We start from the raw sequence: 20,211 nt of genomic DNA, 5'->3' as shown, positions 1-20,211 counted from the left end.
ATTCGTTATTAAAAAATGGTGAAAACCGCAGTTTTTGTTTCATTTCGAGCATTTTATGCATTTTAAATCATTTTAATTTACTCAAATTTAGACAATTTGAGAAATGGTAGCAGAGCTAAAAGTGAAAATAATCGTTCGCGATTAAATCCACGAAGTAAATCATTATGGCAATTGTGCCACACATTCCGCATTCTCGCACGTGTTTTTTACATTTTTTGAACATTTTTTAACACATTTTTTGACGCATTTTTACACATTTTGTTCGTTCTCACACTCACATTCATTCATTCACGCATCATGGCACTCGATCAAACACTCGAATCAGAATTCAACATTTGGTTGGAAAACCTAAACACATCTGTAGCAGCCGTCACAAACGCATTAGCAACAACACCGGTAAATATTGAGCAACTTAGAAACAGTTTCGATGAGATGGAAGTAGACGCTTCACAACTCGAAGGTTTTCGTCCAATATCGAAAAAAACGCTTCCCTACGATTTTACACAAGCATTGGGTCCATTAGCTTCGGCCAAACGTTTATCCGCACGAGCAAATCGAGTTCTTGTTAAAGCTGGTGAAATTATAGTTCAACCAAGCACACCACCTGTTAGTAACAACATCGCTAGAAAAATTCCAGAAATTGAAATAACGCCATTTGATGGAGACATTACTCAGTTCAGCAGTTTTATGGAAGCATTCCAGCTCAAATATGGTAACGTTCCCATAGCGAAAAGTGAGAAGTTACAGCATTTAAAATCGTTATTGACCGGTGGACCTTCTAAAGTTATTGCTCACCTGAAGTTGAGTGATCAAAACTTTGATCTAGCAATTGCCAGTTTAAAAGCTGAATATGAAAATGAAAAAGAAGTAGTATCTGCCTTATACATCAAACTAGACAATCTTCCACGCGCACGTAACACAACGGCAAGTATTTCCGAAACATATTACGAGTTAGAAGGTTTATTGACTGCTCTTAAATCACACGGTCAAAAACCTGACGAGTATGCGCCTTTACGAGACAAAGTATATTTTAAATATCCGTTCTGGCTAGTGCAAAAAATATGTATACAGAGCAAACCATCGATTTCCGAATTCCAAGTGGAAGTTTTGAAATACGTTCAGTTACGGAACAGTTTAGAAGCTTCAGCTAAAGCACACAATATCGTTCTCAATGAAGATTCTCGTCAACATGCCGTAACTGCAGCACTCGTAACATCTACACCTCCGACTTCGTCGCATTATAAACCACCAACGAGTACCAGTAAACAAGATCGACCTATTCCGTTTTGCGTTTTTTGTAAACAAAAGCATTATTCAAACGAATGTACAGCTTTCCCTACTGCAACTGAACGACGCAATCAGTTGAAAGATCGATGTTATCGTTGCCTAAGCAAAGAACACAGACAAAATGCTTGTACAAAAAACGTTACCTGTCGTTTCTGTAAACAAATGAATCGTCATCACGCATCATTGTGTCTGGCTCAGTATGACAAAAAAGATGGTACACCGCATTCAAACAAACCCCCGATAACTGAAACAGCATCCGGCACCAGCGGCACTAGCGACACTGATAATAAACACACCAACGAAAAATCTGTCAACTTTGTACGTACGCATCAAGGAGCTCATACTACGGCACTTTTAACTGTTATTAATCCGACCAATCAACGAAAATACAACGCTCGCATTTTATTCGATAACGGTAGCAACGATACATACATCAGTGAAACAGCAGCTCGTCGATTGGGTTTAAAATTATCAAAATTTCAAACCACACCTGTCAAAGTTTTTGCCGTCGACCAACCGATTAAAATACGCACCGCATCTACTTCGTTCATCTTAAGCAACAATAAAGAATTCAATGTACAAGTCGTTGCTGACACTATACAACAAGTACCTCAAGGCGTTCATTTATTCGAATACAGCTCGTTCATCGAATCATACCCACAACATGCCGATAAAAAATTCATTAACCCAGGTAAAACTGAACCGATTGATATTTTACTCGGAAGCGATTATTATTTCGATATTATCAAGCCTGAATCGAAGATTACGGTCAACACTGGTTTGCATCTTTTTAATACTCCATTTGGCTGGATGCTAGTTGGACGTCAAGCTAGTAATTCTCATCAGAAATCAGCACTATTTCAAATGTCTCCGTCTGCAGCTATAAAACAGCTGTGTGAATTAGATTCTCTAGGAATCAAAGAACCTCCGTTATCCGAAATTCAACAAGAACAAATCGCTTTGGAGCAGTTTTACAAAAACATTGAGTTCACTGAGAAACGATATCAAATACGTTGGCCATGGAAAGATTTTCCCCCTTCCCTTCCTGATAACTTCGGTCTTGCAGTAGGACGATTAAAATCATTGCAACGTAAGCTCACGGACGAAAATTTCAACGAATATAATAATATCATCGAAACGCAATTAAAAGCTGGTATCATTGAAGAGGTAAACGAACGTATCGAAAAATCAGCTGTTCAAGTACACTACTTACCGCATCACCCTATCATCACACCAGAGAAAACTACATCGTTACGTATAGTGTATGATGGATCCGCGAAGGTTTCGAAAACAGCAAAATCAATCAACGATTTAATCTACAAGGGTAGTAATTTATTAGCAAATGGTTGTGGAATAATATTACGTGTCAGACTCCACACTATTGCACTGATAAGCGACATCGAGAAAGCTTTCCATCAGCTGATGATTCATCCCACAGACAGAGATTTCGTTCGGTTTCTTTGGTTACACGATCATCGTTTACCTGCAACTGGAAAAAACCTACGTATTCTTCGTTTTGCCAGAATTCTGTTTGGTATAATTGCTAGTCCTTTCATTTTGAATGCAACCGTACGTTATCATCTCCAGAAATACGCAAAAATATTTTACAAAGTGGTACTACTGATTCTACGAGACATTTACGTTGATAACGTTATCACCGGTGTTCCTGAAAAGAAAGAAGCGATCGAATTCTATCACAATGCAGTGAAAATTTTCGAAGATTGTTCGATGAATTTACGTTCATGGTCGACTAATAGCGAAGAAGTACGCGCAGCAATTCCCCCTGAAAAATATAACAGTTCTAAAACAGTGTCGATTTTAGGTGTTTCCTGGAATCCATATCGAGATGTTTTGAAAATACAAAGTATGCACGTCAATGAAAAATGCACCACTATGCGACAAGTAGTAAGCGAAGCAGCGATGTTTTTCGATCCTTGTGGCTGGTTTGTTCCTTTACTCATTTCGGCGAAAATTTTTATACAGAAATTGCATGTTGAAAAATACGATTGGGACGATATTATCTCCGAAAATTACGTTAATCAATGGAAACAAATTCGACAAGAATTGATTCTAGCAACGCAAACAACCCTGAAACGTTTTCAGTTCGAAATGGAAGATATTTCTTCTGAATTCGAACTTCATGCATTCTCAGACGCATCCGAAAAAGCGTACGCATGTTGTATTTATGTTCGGAAGAAAGTCAACGATGAAGTTCAAACGTTTTTTATTATGGCGAAAGCGAAAATTGCGCCAATCAAACCAGATTATTCCATTCCTCAGTTGGAGTTATTTGCTGTCATTTTGGCTGTGAAAACTATTTTATACTTACGTGATACATTACACTTGCAATTTAAAAAGCAAATTGTATGGTGTGACTCGAAATGCGTTTTGAGCTGGATTTTAAATAATAAAATCTTACCCGTTTTCATTCAACGAAGAATCGATTTTATCAATAATGTTGATAATTTGGAATTTCGGTATATTCCAACTCATGAAAATCCAGCAGATATTTCTACCAGAGAAATCACTTTCGAGAAATTACAAACGTCAAGATGGTTTCAAGGTCCAGATTGGCTGATAAAAAACAGTGAAATTTGGCCGCCTCCGTTTTTGCAAGATAATACTGTACCTGAACCTGATAACAATGAACCGAAAGCTACAGTTTTACATACAACAACAACAGTTTCAAGCTATCCGTTCGGTATTGATCCGGAGAAATATAGTTCATATCTAAAGCTATTACGTATTACGACCTACATGACAAAGTTTGTTGCTGATTTCAACTACGTGAAAATTCGCAAAATCTTTCCCACACGACATACTTTGTACTCAGCTCAACAATTGTGGATTAAAGCAGAACAGTTGAATCATTATTATGACGTTTTCGCAGCACTTCGAGAGAAGAAAAGTCATAAGCTCATTTCGAAACTCAATCTATTCATCGATGACGAAGCTGGGTTATTACGTTGTGGAGGAAGATTTAAGTATGCGCCTCTCTCACCTAATGAAAAAGCTCCGATCCTGTTACCTCGAGCCAACAACTCATCATTTGTGAAGTTACTCATACAGCACGAACATGAATTACTGTTTCACTCTGGCACAAGCTACACTTTACATTCGATTCGCCGCAGGTTTTGGATACCTAGTGGCAGACGCGCAGTGTTTAATATCATTCAAAACTGCCCAAAATGTAAACGATTCATCGCACGTCCATTCGATCAACCTCAGCGATCCGATTTGCCGTCATTTCGTCTTCAAAACATGATAACACCTTTCCAAAACGTTGGTATCGATACTTTTGGGCCCATTTACGTCAATAATGTGAAACGGTATGTTGTAATAGTAACGGATTTAATTATTCGCGCCATCGAATTAGAATTACTACCAGACATGACAACAGAGGAAGTATTCTTGGCATTGCGTCGTGTGTTTGCTCGTCGTTCTACCCCCCATCTCATTTTATCTGATAACGCGCCGCAGTTCAAGGCAGTAGAACGAGCATTTCAAGATATATTTACCCACGAGTGGAAATGGAAATACATCCCGGAACACTCACCCTGGATGGGTGGCGCATACGAGCGTTTAATTGGATTGACAAAAAATGCTCTTTTCAAAACCTTCCATAATGTTGCTCTGAACGAATCGCTTATCCGAACCGCACTTGCGGAAATCGCATCAATGTTAAATGGAAGGCCACTCACTTACGTATCCGCAGATTCGGCTGAAAACGAGTTAGTTTTAGCGCCAAATCATTTCCTGAAAACTCATTTCGAAGAGGAAAATCACTCGGTCACAGCAGAGCAGCTTGGAAAAGCTGAACATGTTATCAAGCTGTGGAAACAAGCAAACGAAATTGGAGACAAATTTTGGTCAATGTGGAAAACCTCCTACCTCCAACACTTACGAAATCAATCGTTAGTTCATCATTTTCCCAAAAAGGTGTCCAAAAAGCAACCGAAAATGGGCGATATTGTTCTCATCGCCGAAAAGAATATAAAAAGAAACAACTGGAAAATGGGAAAAGTCGTGAAAATTCATCAGAGTGATGACAACGAAGTCCGATCACTTTCCATTAAAACGAAAAATGGAATCATCATTCGTCCATTATGTGAGATTTATCCATTGGAATTATCTTCCGAATCCGAAGCTCATCAGAATGACAGTATTCCAATGGAAAATCCGTTCCAATCTCCCGATGATGATTGGGATGAGCCAGAGATTTCAGTTGAAGAAATCTACGAGTAAATTTCGTTTTATTTAACTTGTATTTTTACTTGATATTTTACATTTTAATTTAGATTTTATCTTAGAATTACGTTTCGTTTTTTACGTTTTAAATTTTTCATAAATTTTGTATCATTTAGCATTTTCAAAATTTTTTTTTCCTCGCCTGGAATGTCACGAACGTCGTGAATAAAAGCCAATAAATTTATCTAATTTTACTCTAGTTTTAAGAAAAACCTATGTTTTTTTATTCGTTATTAAAAAATGGTGAAAACCGCAGTTTTTGTTTCATTTCGAGCATTTTATGCATTTTAAATCATTTTAATTTACTCAAATTTAGACAATTTGAGAAAGTACCTAATGTAACCTTATTCTATTCCGCCCAGTGCCTAATCCCGACCACCCTCTATATCTCGTCTGTTATTAGCGCTACCTATTGGAAAGTGATATATAAACATGTTCCTCTAATACAGACGATTAATTTGAGACATTCCCGGCCATTGTAAAGCCAAAACTCGTGAAATGAATTGAAGTTGAAAAAATTCCATAGTCAAAAAAAAGTTTTTTGTCATTTTTCATCGTCAAAAAATTTTAACTAGGTATAAATAATTTTATGATGTTATACGTTTGTTGTGATCGTTATTAAAGTACGATTCTGATGATATAGCCGCTTTCCTAATCCATCAAAGGTATATGTATAAAATTTTTCTACAAAAGCGTAAAATGGCATGGGTCGCCTAATCCCGACTACCCATAAGATCATGTAAATTCAGGGTGGTCGGGATTAGGGTACCAAATTCAAACAGTCATTTTTGAGGTGCCTCGGAAGAAAATTCCAAAAAACCATAAAGAATTATTCTACAACCCCAAAATTTTAATATGAGTTGGGGGAAGGTTCAATCTACCTTTTAAGCCATTTACTGTATTTTCATGTGAAATAGTATTTTATTGGTTGCTACACTTTCAAATGTGGTCGGAATTAGGGCACCTAACTTTTGGAGGTGGTTGGGATTAGGAGCCCAACTTTTGAAAAATCGTTTTTGAGTTGTTTCGGAAAAAAATTCAAAAAACATATTAAGGATTCTTCATTTGGGCCAAAATTTTGATATGAGTAAGGGGAAAATTCAACCTACATTTTAAGCCATCTACCACGTTTTGAAGTGAAATAGTCTTCGATTGGTGGCGATTTTAAAAAAAGTGGTCGAAGTTGGGTGCCCTTACCCTTATGTACAAAAATGGGGGAAAGGCTTTTGTCTATCATTTTTTTAATTATTTTTTTTTTTTTTGACCAGAGAATATTAATGTAAATGTTTCTAAACATAACAAATTTGAATTATATACTTTCATCAATCAAATTATAAAAATTGTTTTATTTTCTTTGACAGTGAATTCATCATTTGTGCAGTCGTTATTTTACCTAATAGGTACCTCCCTACTGAATTACATTATCAGAATCTATATGCCATAAATGGCAGGGTCACATTCTCTTTATATCACACCTCGGGAGTTATAAGGTCACATCTCAAAAAAAATTGATTTTGATGTTTTTGCATTTTTGGGGTTTGCATGACCCCCTGCAACCAAAAATAACACTTTGAGTCGGGTATGCTGCTTAGATCATGTAAAAAATGCAAAGGGCCTAACTCAAAATTTCTACAACATTGCAAGTTGTTTGGAGTTATAAGGTCACATCTCAAAAAACTCCTCTTTCTTTGAGTAAAATTTGCACATACAAAGTGTCAGAAACCAGTTTCGATAGTGTTGAACGTTTTTAAGATGTAAAATAATCACAAGGAGTGTATTTTTTGTAGGTTTGTTCCAAAACAAAAAATGTTTAAAATAGAACATTTTTCAGAAAAATTAATTTGCATATATATTAAAATTTTAGTTTTTTGGGTAAAACTCAAAAACTAAGCACTCTAGAAAAAAACTAACGACATTATGTCGATTGGAAATTTAATTTTCTACAATTTTGTTGTCATGAAAATTTTTTTGGACGCTTTTTTTCGCCTCCAGATCACTTTTTATGAAAGGTTATAACTCAAAATGTTTTCCAAACATTGAAATATTTCCTCTTTAAGATTTTATTTTTCAAAATATTCTTATGCTAAATGAAGGTAGGATACCCAATCTTCAAAATGACATGCTATTCATTCCTCACAATTGATTATAAGTTGATGAAAATAATGAATCAAGTTTTAAAAAAAAAGAAAATCACTCTCCTGTAAAATTTCACTTTTTTGAGATGTGACCTTATAACTCCCGAGGTGCGATATTAGTAAATTATTTTTGTGTTAAATTTTTTTTTCAATTTTTTTTCATGTTGTTTTTCAGTTTAGATTACCTATTTCCATTTTTAAAAGGCGGAATTAAGGCGGAATTTTCGGTTTTTTCCTCCTTAAAAGAAGTGGGGATGACCTAGGAAGCTGAAATTTGGATGTGTTGATCACAATGGGAGTACTGACCAATGATATGATTTTGAACCATTTTCATTCATTTGGGACCATATTATGGCCCTCCAAAAAAATGACCTTACCGTAATTTTCAAATTTGACCCTCCCCCACACCAGGGGTCGACTTTAGGACCCAAAATAATCTCATTTCCCAAGTTTGACTTTATTTGATCGATTAGAACAGGGTTCAAGTCCCAAAGTCATGAAATGTAAACTTATTGAAATCACATCACTTTGAGGCAGGGCTGGTGGAACGGAACAGAACGGAACAAATAAACGGAACAATAAACAAATCAGGAAAAAATCTTATTCAGAACAGAACAGAACGGAACGGAACGGAACAGAACAAAATGAACAAAACCAGAACAGAACAAACAAGATAACGAAGTGTTCTTGAACAGAACAGAACAGAACAAAACAGAAAAAAAAATGGAACGGAACAGAACAGAACAAATTTCTGCTTTCCGAATTCCATCTTCATTTGGTAAAATTTAGTGGAAATTTCGATTCTCAAAAGGTCAATAATCTGCTGGAAGGTTGCAGAAAATGCAGAATTGCTCAAAATGGCTGAAAATCATTTTCAATTGATTCGGCGGGACCAGATTACCTAAAAGTAGCACATTCCAAATTCTGGTTTTCTTCATAAATTTTCAGAATTTCGTAAAAATTTTGATTTTTTTCTCATTTTGGGACCAAATTTGAGTTTAAAAAAATTAGATTCATCTAAAAATGAGAAACAAAATGCACTTCAGTTTTTGAAATTTTCAGAATTTCGGATGGTGTCAAATTTTGCATGTTAATTTGTTCATTCGATGATTTGATCTAGCTTTGTCTAGTTCAATTCAAAAAATTTTCTGCCAGGTAGGATACCCCCCTTGTTAAAACGGGACGTAACAGAACAGAACAAACGGAACGGAACGGAACGGAACAGAACAGAACAAATGGAACGGAACGGAACGGAACAGAACAGAACGGAACAAAAAAAATGATGAGCAAAACCGAACAGAACAGTAAAAATGCGAAGTGATTTGTTCATGAACGGAACGGAACAAAACGATCGTTTCGGTCACCAGCCCTGCTTTGAGGGGTCGTAGCGCCCCCCTTGGGGCTAGGGAGTTGGTTGATAGCTCATTTGATAGGTATTTGAGGAGAGATTGAATAATCAGTGCTCATTTTACTCAAAAGTATTTTTTTGACAAAAAATGGATCTGGGGGGGGTTGATCCACTGTGGGGGGATTAGCTCTAGGGGTAGGGGCGGGGGCTTTTAGTATGTTGTTCACTACACCATCCTAGACAATATTCGCAAAAAAAAACTTTTGATCCCAATTATGTCCGGGTTCACCCATTTTTTCCCGCTATTTGACTGGGCTAATATTGTAGGTAACAACTAAAAATATCACTAGATCGAATTACTTTGAGCAAGTTTTTTCAAATAAATGAAATCTCCCTTGAAACATTGTGGTACTGAATACACTTTTTATTTATAATAATCAAGTAAAATGTATTACTGAGCAAGCGGCGCAAGTGTACCACTACTTGTTAAGTAATATACTATTACTCAAAGGAAAATCAGACTAGAAAATTGCCTGCGTATATTATGCCAACCGTTGGCTGGGTAGGCAAACAACTAGGTAAGTAGGTAGATTGAATTATGTACATAGATAGTAATCGTACATACATAGATAATACACAAACACATACAGAATGATGGAGGTACGGCGTTAAGCTATACAACCAATGTGCGCGCATATACAAAATATTATCATCTTGGGGAACCTTATGGGGGGGGGGGCGAAATCAGGACGCCGGGTACCGGGCGCATTCGTCTGTTATCAGCCAGCATGTTTACGCGTTTCGGCGATACGACGACTACTACTATTACGACTACTTTTCGTATTTACGCGCGCACGCGAATGTCGATGTCGAAGGAAACAGCAAACACTACTGTAGCTTCGTCAACATTGAACATTGAACACACATTCATTTCATTCGATGAAATTTACTCGTCCGATGAGGTTGCAGTAAATGAATTTTTCGCCGCACGTAGTTTTTATCTCTTGTAATATAATTTTTACGAGTATTATGTGTAGTTACTTGTAATACGATTACTCTATTGTATAATCATTACTACGGTTGATTTGTGATGTAACCGATCGACAGAATTTCAATTCAAATCGTGTATTTGGCGCGATTTTTTGGTGTTTATTTTCGTTTTTTTTTTTCAACTTGATGACGATTACCGTCGATACGGTGTAATCGTTAAGAAATTTTTTTTCACATCTCCGTTCATATCGTTGAGTTTTTCTCGCGTGTTTCAACCTTGAGAGGTACATTTATAATTCTGGTGTTTCAGTTTCGGAAAATACTCTCGATTTATTCAGAAGTTTATTTGGATATTTCGCGAGTAAAGATATCAATAAGTTTCTACTTGAATTTTTTCGCTGTGAAATCGTGTTGCTGATACTTTGAGCTAGACTGTTTAGAATTCTGCGTATCAGCATTACTAGTCTACTCAAATGACCCAAATTTTCATCTTTAATTGGAAGATTCGAAAATATCAGATCTGGTAAGTGCCTCGTCTGCTGAGGATTACTCATTAAAAGTGTTTTTTTGGTTCGGTGTTTGCATTAGGTACCGGGTGACCAAGAATAATGGGATTTCGATGTTATCAAAAAGGAGAGAAAATTCCCGTTATGAAAATTAGAAAATTGAATAATCATGTAAAAAATGGCGTTTGAGTGATTGTTTCAATGAAATACGAAATAATCTTTCATTTTGCATCGAAACAATAATTCGGAAGCACTTTTTCTCGATTGTTATTTCATTTTACAGTTTTTAATTAGGGAATTTTTTTCCCCTTTTTGGCATATCAGAACATTACAAAACCCATTATTCTTGGTCACCCGGTACGTTACTGATAAGTGATAAGATTTACGTAAAGTTGATTACCTATACTTGTTGAGGAATGAATTCTATCGAGTGTTTTGGTGCGAAAGTGAGGTTTTTTATGGGTTTACGTTTGCTGTGTCTAGATGTGGTAAAGAAATCGATTTGATACTTGTTGAATAAGTGTGGTTTTACTGGTTGAATAGAGAGAAACAAGCTGCTAACGCTAAATAGGGTTTTGTGGGTTCGTGTAAATATGTGTGCCTCTCAAGTTAGCTGACCAGTAATAATTAGGGTTTTTATATGTAGGTACCTAGTATTATTACCCGATAGAAATTCGTCGTTGATTGAAAAATTTACTCTTTAGTTGGTATACGAAGATCAAAGCGAGTTTTTGAGCCAAGCTTGCGACTGTAATTTACCCACACATTTTAATTGTTATTGGTAGGTACCTACATGATCCGACGATAAGGGTAGAGGCACCAAATATGGACCACTTTTTTTTTGGAGGATTGTCACTTGAAAACTATACGGGGTAGAAACCTCCACAAAAGCTTAAAATGAAGTTCCATCCTTCCACTAACACTGTACAAAACTTCAGGGGTGAAGGTCAACTTTAAGTATGTTTTTTTTACTGTTGAGTGACGAGTGTCAAAATGACAGTTTGAAATTTTGGACGCCTAATAAGTATGGACCACCTATAAAATTTCAAAATAAACATACTTTCACATTTTTCAAAACGTCATTATTTATTTGTAGAAATGAACAAAAAACGTATTCTAAGCAGTGCAGGTTAATTTTGAATACTTTTTTAAATTGTTGAATTGAATGATGAGTGTCAAAATGACAGTTTGAAATTTTGGACGCCTAATATGGACCACCTAAAGAATTTCAAAATATGTAAACATATTTTTATGTTTCAAAACATCATATTTACTTATCTGTAGAAATGAACAAAAAAAGTATTTCAAGCATTTCCCTTTTCAGTGGCTGTAAGAAATGATGAAAATGAGTAAAAAAATCAATATCACAGGTGGTCCATATTACCGCACCCCATTTTAAAAAAACTTTACACCAAAAATTTCTGTTCATACCCTCATTTTTAGCAAAAACTGATCACTACTGCAGAAACTACGTCCTTGTTTGATATTATAAACGTTAATAACATTTAGAAAGTTATACCACATATGTATATTTTAGTAAAAGTTGAAAAACACACTAAAAAAAATTCCGTGTCTCAAAACAGTGTTTTGTAAATTTCTCAGCAAGTTCTGATTTTACACTTTTACAGTTGTAATTTTTGTCTCATTCGGTTTTTTTTTGGTGAAAAATACATCGGAAAACATTTTTTCCTGACAGATAGCGCTAATTACCTACGAGACCGGGCGCTGGTCCTTATTGCAGACTGGTCCATAATTGGTGCCCCTACCATTACGGTTTTATAGAACTAAGGCACTATAGCTTCCCTCAGGTGAAATCGGTCGGCCATCTTTGGTGCAAAATTATGATTTCAGCCACAGTGTTGTTATACCGGTATTACCGGATACCAAAATACCGGGGATTTGTCCCGGTATTGGGGCGGTATTCCCAATACCAGCGGTTACCGATGGGAACTGGTATGTCTTCCCGGTATACCAATACCATATACCGGGAACAATTGGATTTTTCCCAGTTTACCAATACCACATACCAAGTTCTGTAATGAGAGTACCAGATACCAAGTACCAATACCAATGGCAAAATCATAGATACCAAATACCGAATACCAATACCAATGCAGGGAACATGAATACCAAGTACCCAATACCACATACCAATACCAGAAACTCAATATGGTATACCCATTACCAAATACTGGTATCAGATATTAACTGCTGCATACCAATACCGCGTAATTTACCGGTATTTTACCGGTATCCGCAATGTAATGTTCAAAAAAAAATTTTTTTGATATTTTTGAATTTTTGAAGGGTGTATGGTGCTGGTGGGGCTTGTATTTCACTGGAGAGAGGATAAAAGATGATACAAAATTTTAAAGTAGATTTTGTACTAATTAAGTAATTATTTCATAAAAATGCTGGTAAAATTATTGCTAGAGATGCTAGAGTGAAAATTTTCAAAAAAAAATTGGTTTGCAAACAAAAGGTGCTTCTATTTGTACATTTTTATTGAATTTTCGTCATCTAGAGGATCCCTCTCCACCCCAAGTCACTGATTTTTGAAGAAAAAAAAATATTTGCCTCACTATTACCAGACCGGATACCCAAAAACCGGGGATTTGCCGCGGTATTGGGATGGTATTCCCAATACCAGGAGATACCAATAAAAAATGGTTCATCTTCCCGGTATACCAATACCATGTACCAGGAAAAATTGGATGTTTCCCAGTGTACCAATACCGGATACCAAGTTCCACAATGAGGGTACCAAATACCAAATACCAATACCTATACCAAAATCATAGATACCGAATACCAAATACCAATACCAATACCTCCATTTATCTATACCGATACCATATACCAATCCCCAATACCACAATTCAACAATACCGATACCATATACCGATCCCAATACCACAATTAAATTTTACCAATACCATGTACCAATCCCAGTACCACAATTTTTTTTTTGGTATACCAGTTTACCGCGGTACATACCGTGGTACGGTATAACAACCCTGTTCAGCCATAATCACAGCACAGTACAGCTGCTCGGCAAGTGACGTCACTGTGACGTTTCATAAAAATTCTATTGTTATTTTGCACCAAAGATGGCCGAGCGATTTCACCTGTTTCACCCGAGTGAAGGAACTGCTCGCTTAATTTCTGCGCATAAGTAATCAAAATAGCTCGAGTTCACCTTTAGCAAATAAGGTACATGGTTTGGCGACTTATTAATCATGAAACAAGCCAAAGGTTAGTGAAGCTAATGTCTCCCGAGTAATTGTGATTTTTCAATTTTTTGATGCTTGCAATATGATGTAACCTGCCTACTCAGTTGGCTATCTGCTATTTGATTAAAAGAGCAATAATTTAATGTTTCAATTTTCTGAAATTGATGTAAAAATAAGAGGAAATTTTCATCTTGAGAATCCTAATTCTGGATTGTCATTTCAAAGTTCGGGGTATCTAGCAGGTAGTGACAATAGTGAAAAATTGATGAAGTTTTTCAAAAATGCAAGTAATGAACAAATGAAAAAATTCAAAGGCCCTAAAAATTTTCAAAACATTGAAAAAGAAAAAAAAATACAAAAATTGTTCATTATGTTTTAGTGTGCAGCCATCAATTCTACTCAATTCACTTTCAAAAGCTAGAGGACTCTCAAGGTAGTCCATCTCAAAATTTTCATTTCTCTTCAAGTATCTACTTATGTACTTATTTCGTAGGTTCCTTAATGTTTCACTAAACTACTGGATTTCCCGGTGAAACAATTTAAAAAATTTCAAAACTTTCATCACAAACAATAAAATTCTTGAAGAAAAATTGCATAGGTATTTGATGAGAAAAATGATAGGAAATAGTAGTGCTGAGGATTTTTAATTTATTGATAAGATTCTTTTTTTTTTTTTTTTTTTTTTAATTGGAGACGATGTTTTGGGGATATTTAAGGAAAAAACGTGTTTTGTTCAACTAGAATAATTATTATTTGATATGAAGAATTTGAATTTTTGAAATTATTTTTGAGGCAATCAGTATTTAATAATTTCCTATGTGTATACTTATAGATGTGTGGACAACTGGACAATGGACATTTATGTACAGGCTTTTGCATTCTACGTTTCGACCCAGTTTTTTTTTTCGTTAAAAAATTGGAAGGAGGGGGGAGGGGGTACCCACCTACTGAAAAAAACGTCGCGAAAAGTCGCGATCTTTGAATATCAAATTTTGGTAGACACCCTGATTTCCATTGTTTGATGCATTTCAATTGATTATTATTTTTATTTTATTTTTTTGAAAATGATAAATTTTTGAAGCTTTTTTTGGCAATTTTGGAAAAATGATGGGAGGGAGGGGATCAGTACATTTTCAATTTTGAAAATGTCTTTCTAAGAGATCCTTCCAAGGTCCTTTTTCGTTTTCAGTTGTTAACCATTCTGTTCAATCATTTTATGTTTTTTTTTCCTTGTGCATGCGCAATCCTTACAAGGTAATGTGCGCAATCCTAATTTGTGCGCAAAACTGTTTCACCGGCAACTAGGACCATTGAATGGCCAAACCACCCCTCCCAGTTTTAAGCTAAATTCACACCTTTTTTTTTGGCTTACGTTAATTAGTTTGAGCGGACGGTTCATAGTTTCATATAAGAACCATTCAGTCAAAAGGATTGTAGACTTCTGTAGAAGACCTTTTTCCAAAACACAGATCTGCTCGTCCTCACCCTTCTCGGATAAGAAAAAGAGTAGGTTAGGTTCCTAAAATCAGATTTAAAAGGACAAGATGTTGAATTGAAAATGGATGTTGTTTTTTTTTAACCAACATTTTTCAATTTTCATAAGTTTTCTTTTTTATGTTATCTGTCAACGTTTTGAAATTCGAATAATGATATAAAAGAGTAAGAGAAAAGTTCAAATTAAAAATATTCTCCTTGCTAAAATTCATTATCTACAAAAAAAAAAAAAAAATAATGATTGTGCGTACAACGCGGATGGCTAAAAAGACGAATACTTTTGGGCAATGTTCAGTTGCCAACTTGATTATATCTCTTCGAATGTAATTACTTTAACCCTTTGGAGGTTCTCTAGGTTTTCGGGTTAGAAAATTGAAGTGCCTTAATGAGTGTGATAGGGTAACTCGCCCAATTGGCCAAACCACAAAAAAGTCGAGCTTTTGATGAAAAGTTTTATAGGAAAATGAAAGTTTCCAAAAAACACAAATGTGACATTTCCTAAAAAAAAATTGAATGTATGCAGAATTTTTTTTGAAAAAATGAACCAAAAACATGTGTCAAAAACATTGAACAAAAGCACTCTTTCAAGAAATGAAATAAAAATTGAATTGGAAAAAAATAAAAATACAAGGTTGAAAAAAAGTCATCTGGCAGTTCACAAATTCAACGAGAATCAAATCTTGTTGGCAAAAATGCCTTTGTTTAAAGCATGAAGAGAAGAAAAATCTATGCCGCTAAGAGAGGATTTTTTATCAAGTCATAAAATCTTTTCGGAAATTGAGCCGAAATATGGGACAAAATTTAGCAAAATTGCGAGCTTTCTGGTAGGAGGTAACTAATTATAAAAACATTTTCGCCTTTATTCACGAGATGTAGCATAGAATTTTCATTCATTTGGGGAAAAAATGAGTATTTTATCACTTATTGGAGTATAGGAATATGAAGATGAAGATGAAGAGAAATAGTAAAAATAGTAAATAAAAATCCAAATTCATCTACGAGTTCAGTCTTTCATTTCGTTTACGCTGTGGATTTGTGTTTTTGTTCACTATTTCTCTTCATCTTCATCTTCATATTCCTATACTCCAATAAGTGATAAAATACTCATTTTTTCCCAAAATGAAAGAAAATTCTATGCTACATCTCGTGAATAAAGGCGAAAATGTTTTTATAATTAGTTACCTCCTACCAGAAAGCTCGCAATTTTGCTAAATTTTGTCCCATATTTCGGCTCGATTTCCGAAAAGATTTTATGACTTGATAAAAAATCCTCTCTTAGCGGCATAGATTTTTCTTCTCTTCATGCTTTAAACAAAGGCATTTTTGCCAACAAGATTTGATTCTCGTTGAATTTGTGAACTGCCAGATGACTTTTTTTCAACCTTGTATTTTTATTTTTTTCCAATTCAATTTTTATTTCATTTCTTGAAAGAGTGCTTTTGTTCAATGTTTTTGACACATGTTTTTGGTTCATTTTTTCAAAAAAAATTCTGCATACATTCAATTTTTTTTTAGGAAATGTCACATTTGTGTTTTTTGGAAACTTTCATTTTCCTATAAAACTTTTCATCAAAAGCTCGACTTTTTTGTGGTTTGGTCAATTGGGCGAGGTACCCTATCACACTCATTAAGGCACTTCAATTTTCTAACGCGAAAACCTAGAGAACCTCCAAAGGGTTAATCGAAAATGATTCAGTTTCAGTTCAGTTTTAATCCTAGTTGAATTCTGTCAGAATTGCTGCTTAAAGTTGTACGTTGATTTTAATAAAGAACGGAGGAAAGGACGAGAGGATAAGTTTAGTGTTAATTTTGACAGAGTGTTTTGAAAAAAATGTTTAAATTAAAGTAGACTACCTACTTTTGTTAGAAATGAGATATGAAGTTTTGAACAAATTTTGAGCATTTCGATCTTGATTTGAGAATAGAGAGTGATAGGCTTTAAACCTCGCTTAAATTAAAAAAAAAATCCAATTGCATCTCTGAAGGGTGTAGGCCGTACTTTTTAAAGAATCATAGCGGATATTGGAATTATGAAAAAATAGCAATTCGTAGCAGAGTTGCACGTATTATAACTTCGCAAATGTTCGGGTTCATTTTATGAAAAAAAAAAAAAAAAAAAAAATGCCGGTACCTACCTACTGAATGTTTTAATGACTGACTACTAGGCTTAAATGTGTTCAAAGTCAACTCAAGTTTTTCGTTTTCTGAGAAAATCTCAAGTTGATAATACATATCTTGTGAAACACTTATACTGTATTAATGGAATCAAGAAATATGTAGGTGGTTAAAAAAGTAAAAAAGTTTACCTTACGCGACCATTTGTAGGCTACCTCGTGTAAGAAAGGATCATCTTGATAGATAAGTGTGCTAAAGGTCGCGCGTTCCTTAATTTCTTCCACCCTCTTTCATCTATACTTACCTATTTTGTTGTGATAAATTTTTAAATTTTGTTTTTTCGACTGAAATTGTTAGTGACAAACTGCCATCAGTGTGAGAAAGTTTTTTCCCTCTGTGGAAGTCAAAAGAGAAACGCCAATAACACCATGTTGTACACTTGATAAGTTTTTTTAAATGTTGGAATTGGAAAATAGCTTCTGTAAATTATGTACTACATAAATTTTCAGAACTTCACTAATTTTCATTCAATTTAGATAGGTAATTGCCGAGTGCCTAATTGCAAAAATTCATTAGCGGTAACGGCCCAGATTTTTACCCCCCCCCCCCCCGAATTTGCTGAAAAATAAGCCACCAAAGTCATTGATCGATTTGAAAACCATATTAACATGTTTTGTGCTTCTTTTAGAACACAATGGCCTTGAAAAGCTACCTACATTTTACATTCAATGTTCATGGTTCAGAAGGCTTTAACGAATGTGATGTGAATTTTAGTCGATTTTCTTAATAAAATTTTAAAAAAATGTGTTTTGATTTTAAGGATTGGGCTCGCCAATTTCCATCAAAATGAGTTCGTGAGTATACATCGCTGAATTCTACACACTATGGTCTATTATAGATGAGCTAGTTATTTTTCATCTAAATTGTTTGCTAAAAAATTTTAGAGGGGGTAAAAGAAATAGGGAACGATTCAAGCCCAGTTTTCTGATATAAAATCCATACTTATTTATTTTTGTTGTCTATTTTTTTACAGTCCTATTTTCAGAATTTCAGCTCCCTGACAACCGTTTAAAGACGTGATATAAATTTTATTCATTTTTGGGGAAGTATTATTGAACTTACAGCTCTGAACTTTTTTTAAACAGAAAATTGGTGTAGGAACTTTCACAGCAACTTTTTGCCTCCTATATCCGCAAAAAATTCCCAGAAAAATATAATTTCTTGTGAAAAACAAAGGGTTCATTCGGTGGCCCATGAATTTTCAAGTCCAAAAATACGCGTATTAAATTTTTTGTTGAAAATTTGCGCAAATAATAATTTTATAAATTCTCAATTTTATTCTCAATTACCGTTTTCAAGCAATGAATACACTATAATGATAAGGGAAAGGACACTTTTTAGCGTAATTAATAATTAATAATTTTTTAGGAAACGTCAAATTATGTTGTTACCATGGAAGTATAATTTGTTGTTACAGTTTGAAAACAGCAAAAAATGGGGGGTAACAAAAATAGCAAACGGGGGTAAAAAAAAAATTAGAAGACAGGGGGTAAAAAAATGGCGAACTCATTTTTTTGCAATTGATAATTTTTTTCAGTCAAAGTAATTGAATTAATGCTTTTGCGAATGCTGAATCTTGTGAAGGAATGTATGCTGATTTCAATAGGCTTTTCAGTTTCTATCTAGGTTCATTAAATCTAGTGATGGGATATTATCGATATTTCGGGATATCGATATCGTCAAAATATCGGAGGTCTCATATCGATAATATCGATATATATCGGATGTTTTTGACGTTCATAAAAAATACCATAAAACAGCTGATTTTTCAGATTTTTGATGAAAAGAGAAACTGAATCATCTCTAAGCTGTTTCTATTCCTTACTTTAGGCTTTTTCAGTATCTAGCTACCTATTTGACGATTTTTATAATAATGATGACATTGATGACGTAATGTCAACATTTCATCATTCTACAGATATGGCCCATGGCTACCATTAATACCTGTGATAATCACTATTTTACTCTAAAAGACTCCGAAAATGCTCAAAAAGAGCAAAAAAACACCTCGCACAATTTATTTGCGGGACTTTTGCATAATTTTAAAAAATTTTCCGATAATCGATTATCGGATTCCAAATATCGATATATATCGACGGCGGCAAATATCGATATATATCGATAAATATCGATAATATCCCACCACTAATTAAATCAGAATAAATTTCAAGATATGTCGTTAGAGGGTAAACAAAATAGGGCCGTTACCCCTACTTTAATGTATAAATTCAAAAAAAAAAAAAAAAAAGAAGAAGAAGAAGAAAAGAAAAGGAACCTTGTAACTATTAAGATCAGATAAGAGTACCCTGCTGGCCCTGCTGTACCACCCCTGCTACTCCAACAGCACTTTACAAATCAGCTGTGTCTCTTAGTACCCTGCTACACCCCCAGTCAGCCAGTTGTGTATTTCAAGTGGGAGTGGTTTGTTGAGGCGTTTCTCTCCAACTTTTTGCTCAACTGGAGCGCAATAGAAATTTTGGATTTCATTTAATGTGTGACCTCTGCGGAGAGTACATTGTGCGTGTTATCTTAGCTTAGTCTTGTGTAGGTAACCTTCGTCAAGAGTAGTTACCTACATTTTGCATATTTGTGCTTATTGTGAATTAATGGTAGCTTATGAACAGGTAATTCAATTTTTATTTAGTATCATTGTTTTTATAATTTCAGTTTAATAGGTATTATTGTGTTTTGATTCAGTGATTTAAAAAAAAAATACCTAGTTTTAACTTTTATTAGTAGGTAGTAGGTACCTCTTATTGATTTTTTAACGTGTTTTATTCGAAAGTGAAGATTGA

The 20,211-nt window shown here is 34.7% G+C and overlaps 2 protein-coding genes across 2 annotated transcripts in view; both read left to right on the top strand.

Moving 5' to 3' along the window:
* Nucleotides 1-297: 297 nt before the first annotated feature.
* On the top strand, nt 298-5,532 carry LOC135848370 (uncharacterized). Its single transcript, XM_065368270.1, has one exon. It carries the CDS (start codon nt 298-300, stop codon nt 5,530-5,532), a length of 5,235 nt encoding a protein of 1,744 aa, XP_065224342.1.
* Nucleotides 5,533-9,892: 4,360 nt separating this feature from the next.
* NFAT (NFAT nuclear factor) overlaps nt 9,893-20,211 on the top strand; it is a 215,861-nt gene continuing 205,542 nt past the window's right edge. Inside the window, exon 1 of the mRNA XM_065368758.1 lies at nt 9,893-10,531. The gene's annotated coding sequence lies outside the window, so the exon portion shown is untranslated. The remainder of the gene's footprint in view (nt 10,532-20,211) is intronic.

The sequence above is a fragment of the Planococcus citri genome, chromosome 5 (genome assembly GCF_950023065.1).
Source record: "Planococcus citri chromosome 5, ihPlaCitr1.1, whole genome shotgun sequence".
Taxonomy (NCBI): domain Eukaryota; kingdom Metazoa; phylum Arthropoda; class Insecta; order Hemiptera; family Pseudococcidae; genus Planococcus; species Planococcus citri.
This window is presented reverse-complemented; position numbering and strand designations above follow the sequence as displayed.

What these genes read in the sequence shown, in the direction of transcription:
- LOC135848370 (XM_065368270.1), top strand. Translation starts at nt 298, where the DNA reads ATGGCACTCGATCAAACACTCGAATCAGAATTCAACATTTGGTTGGAA.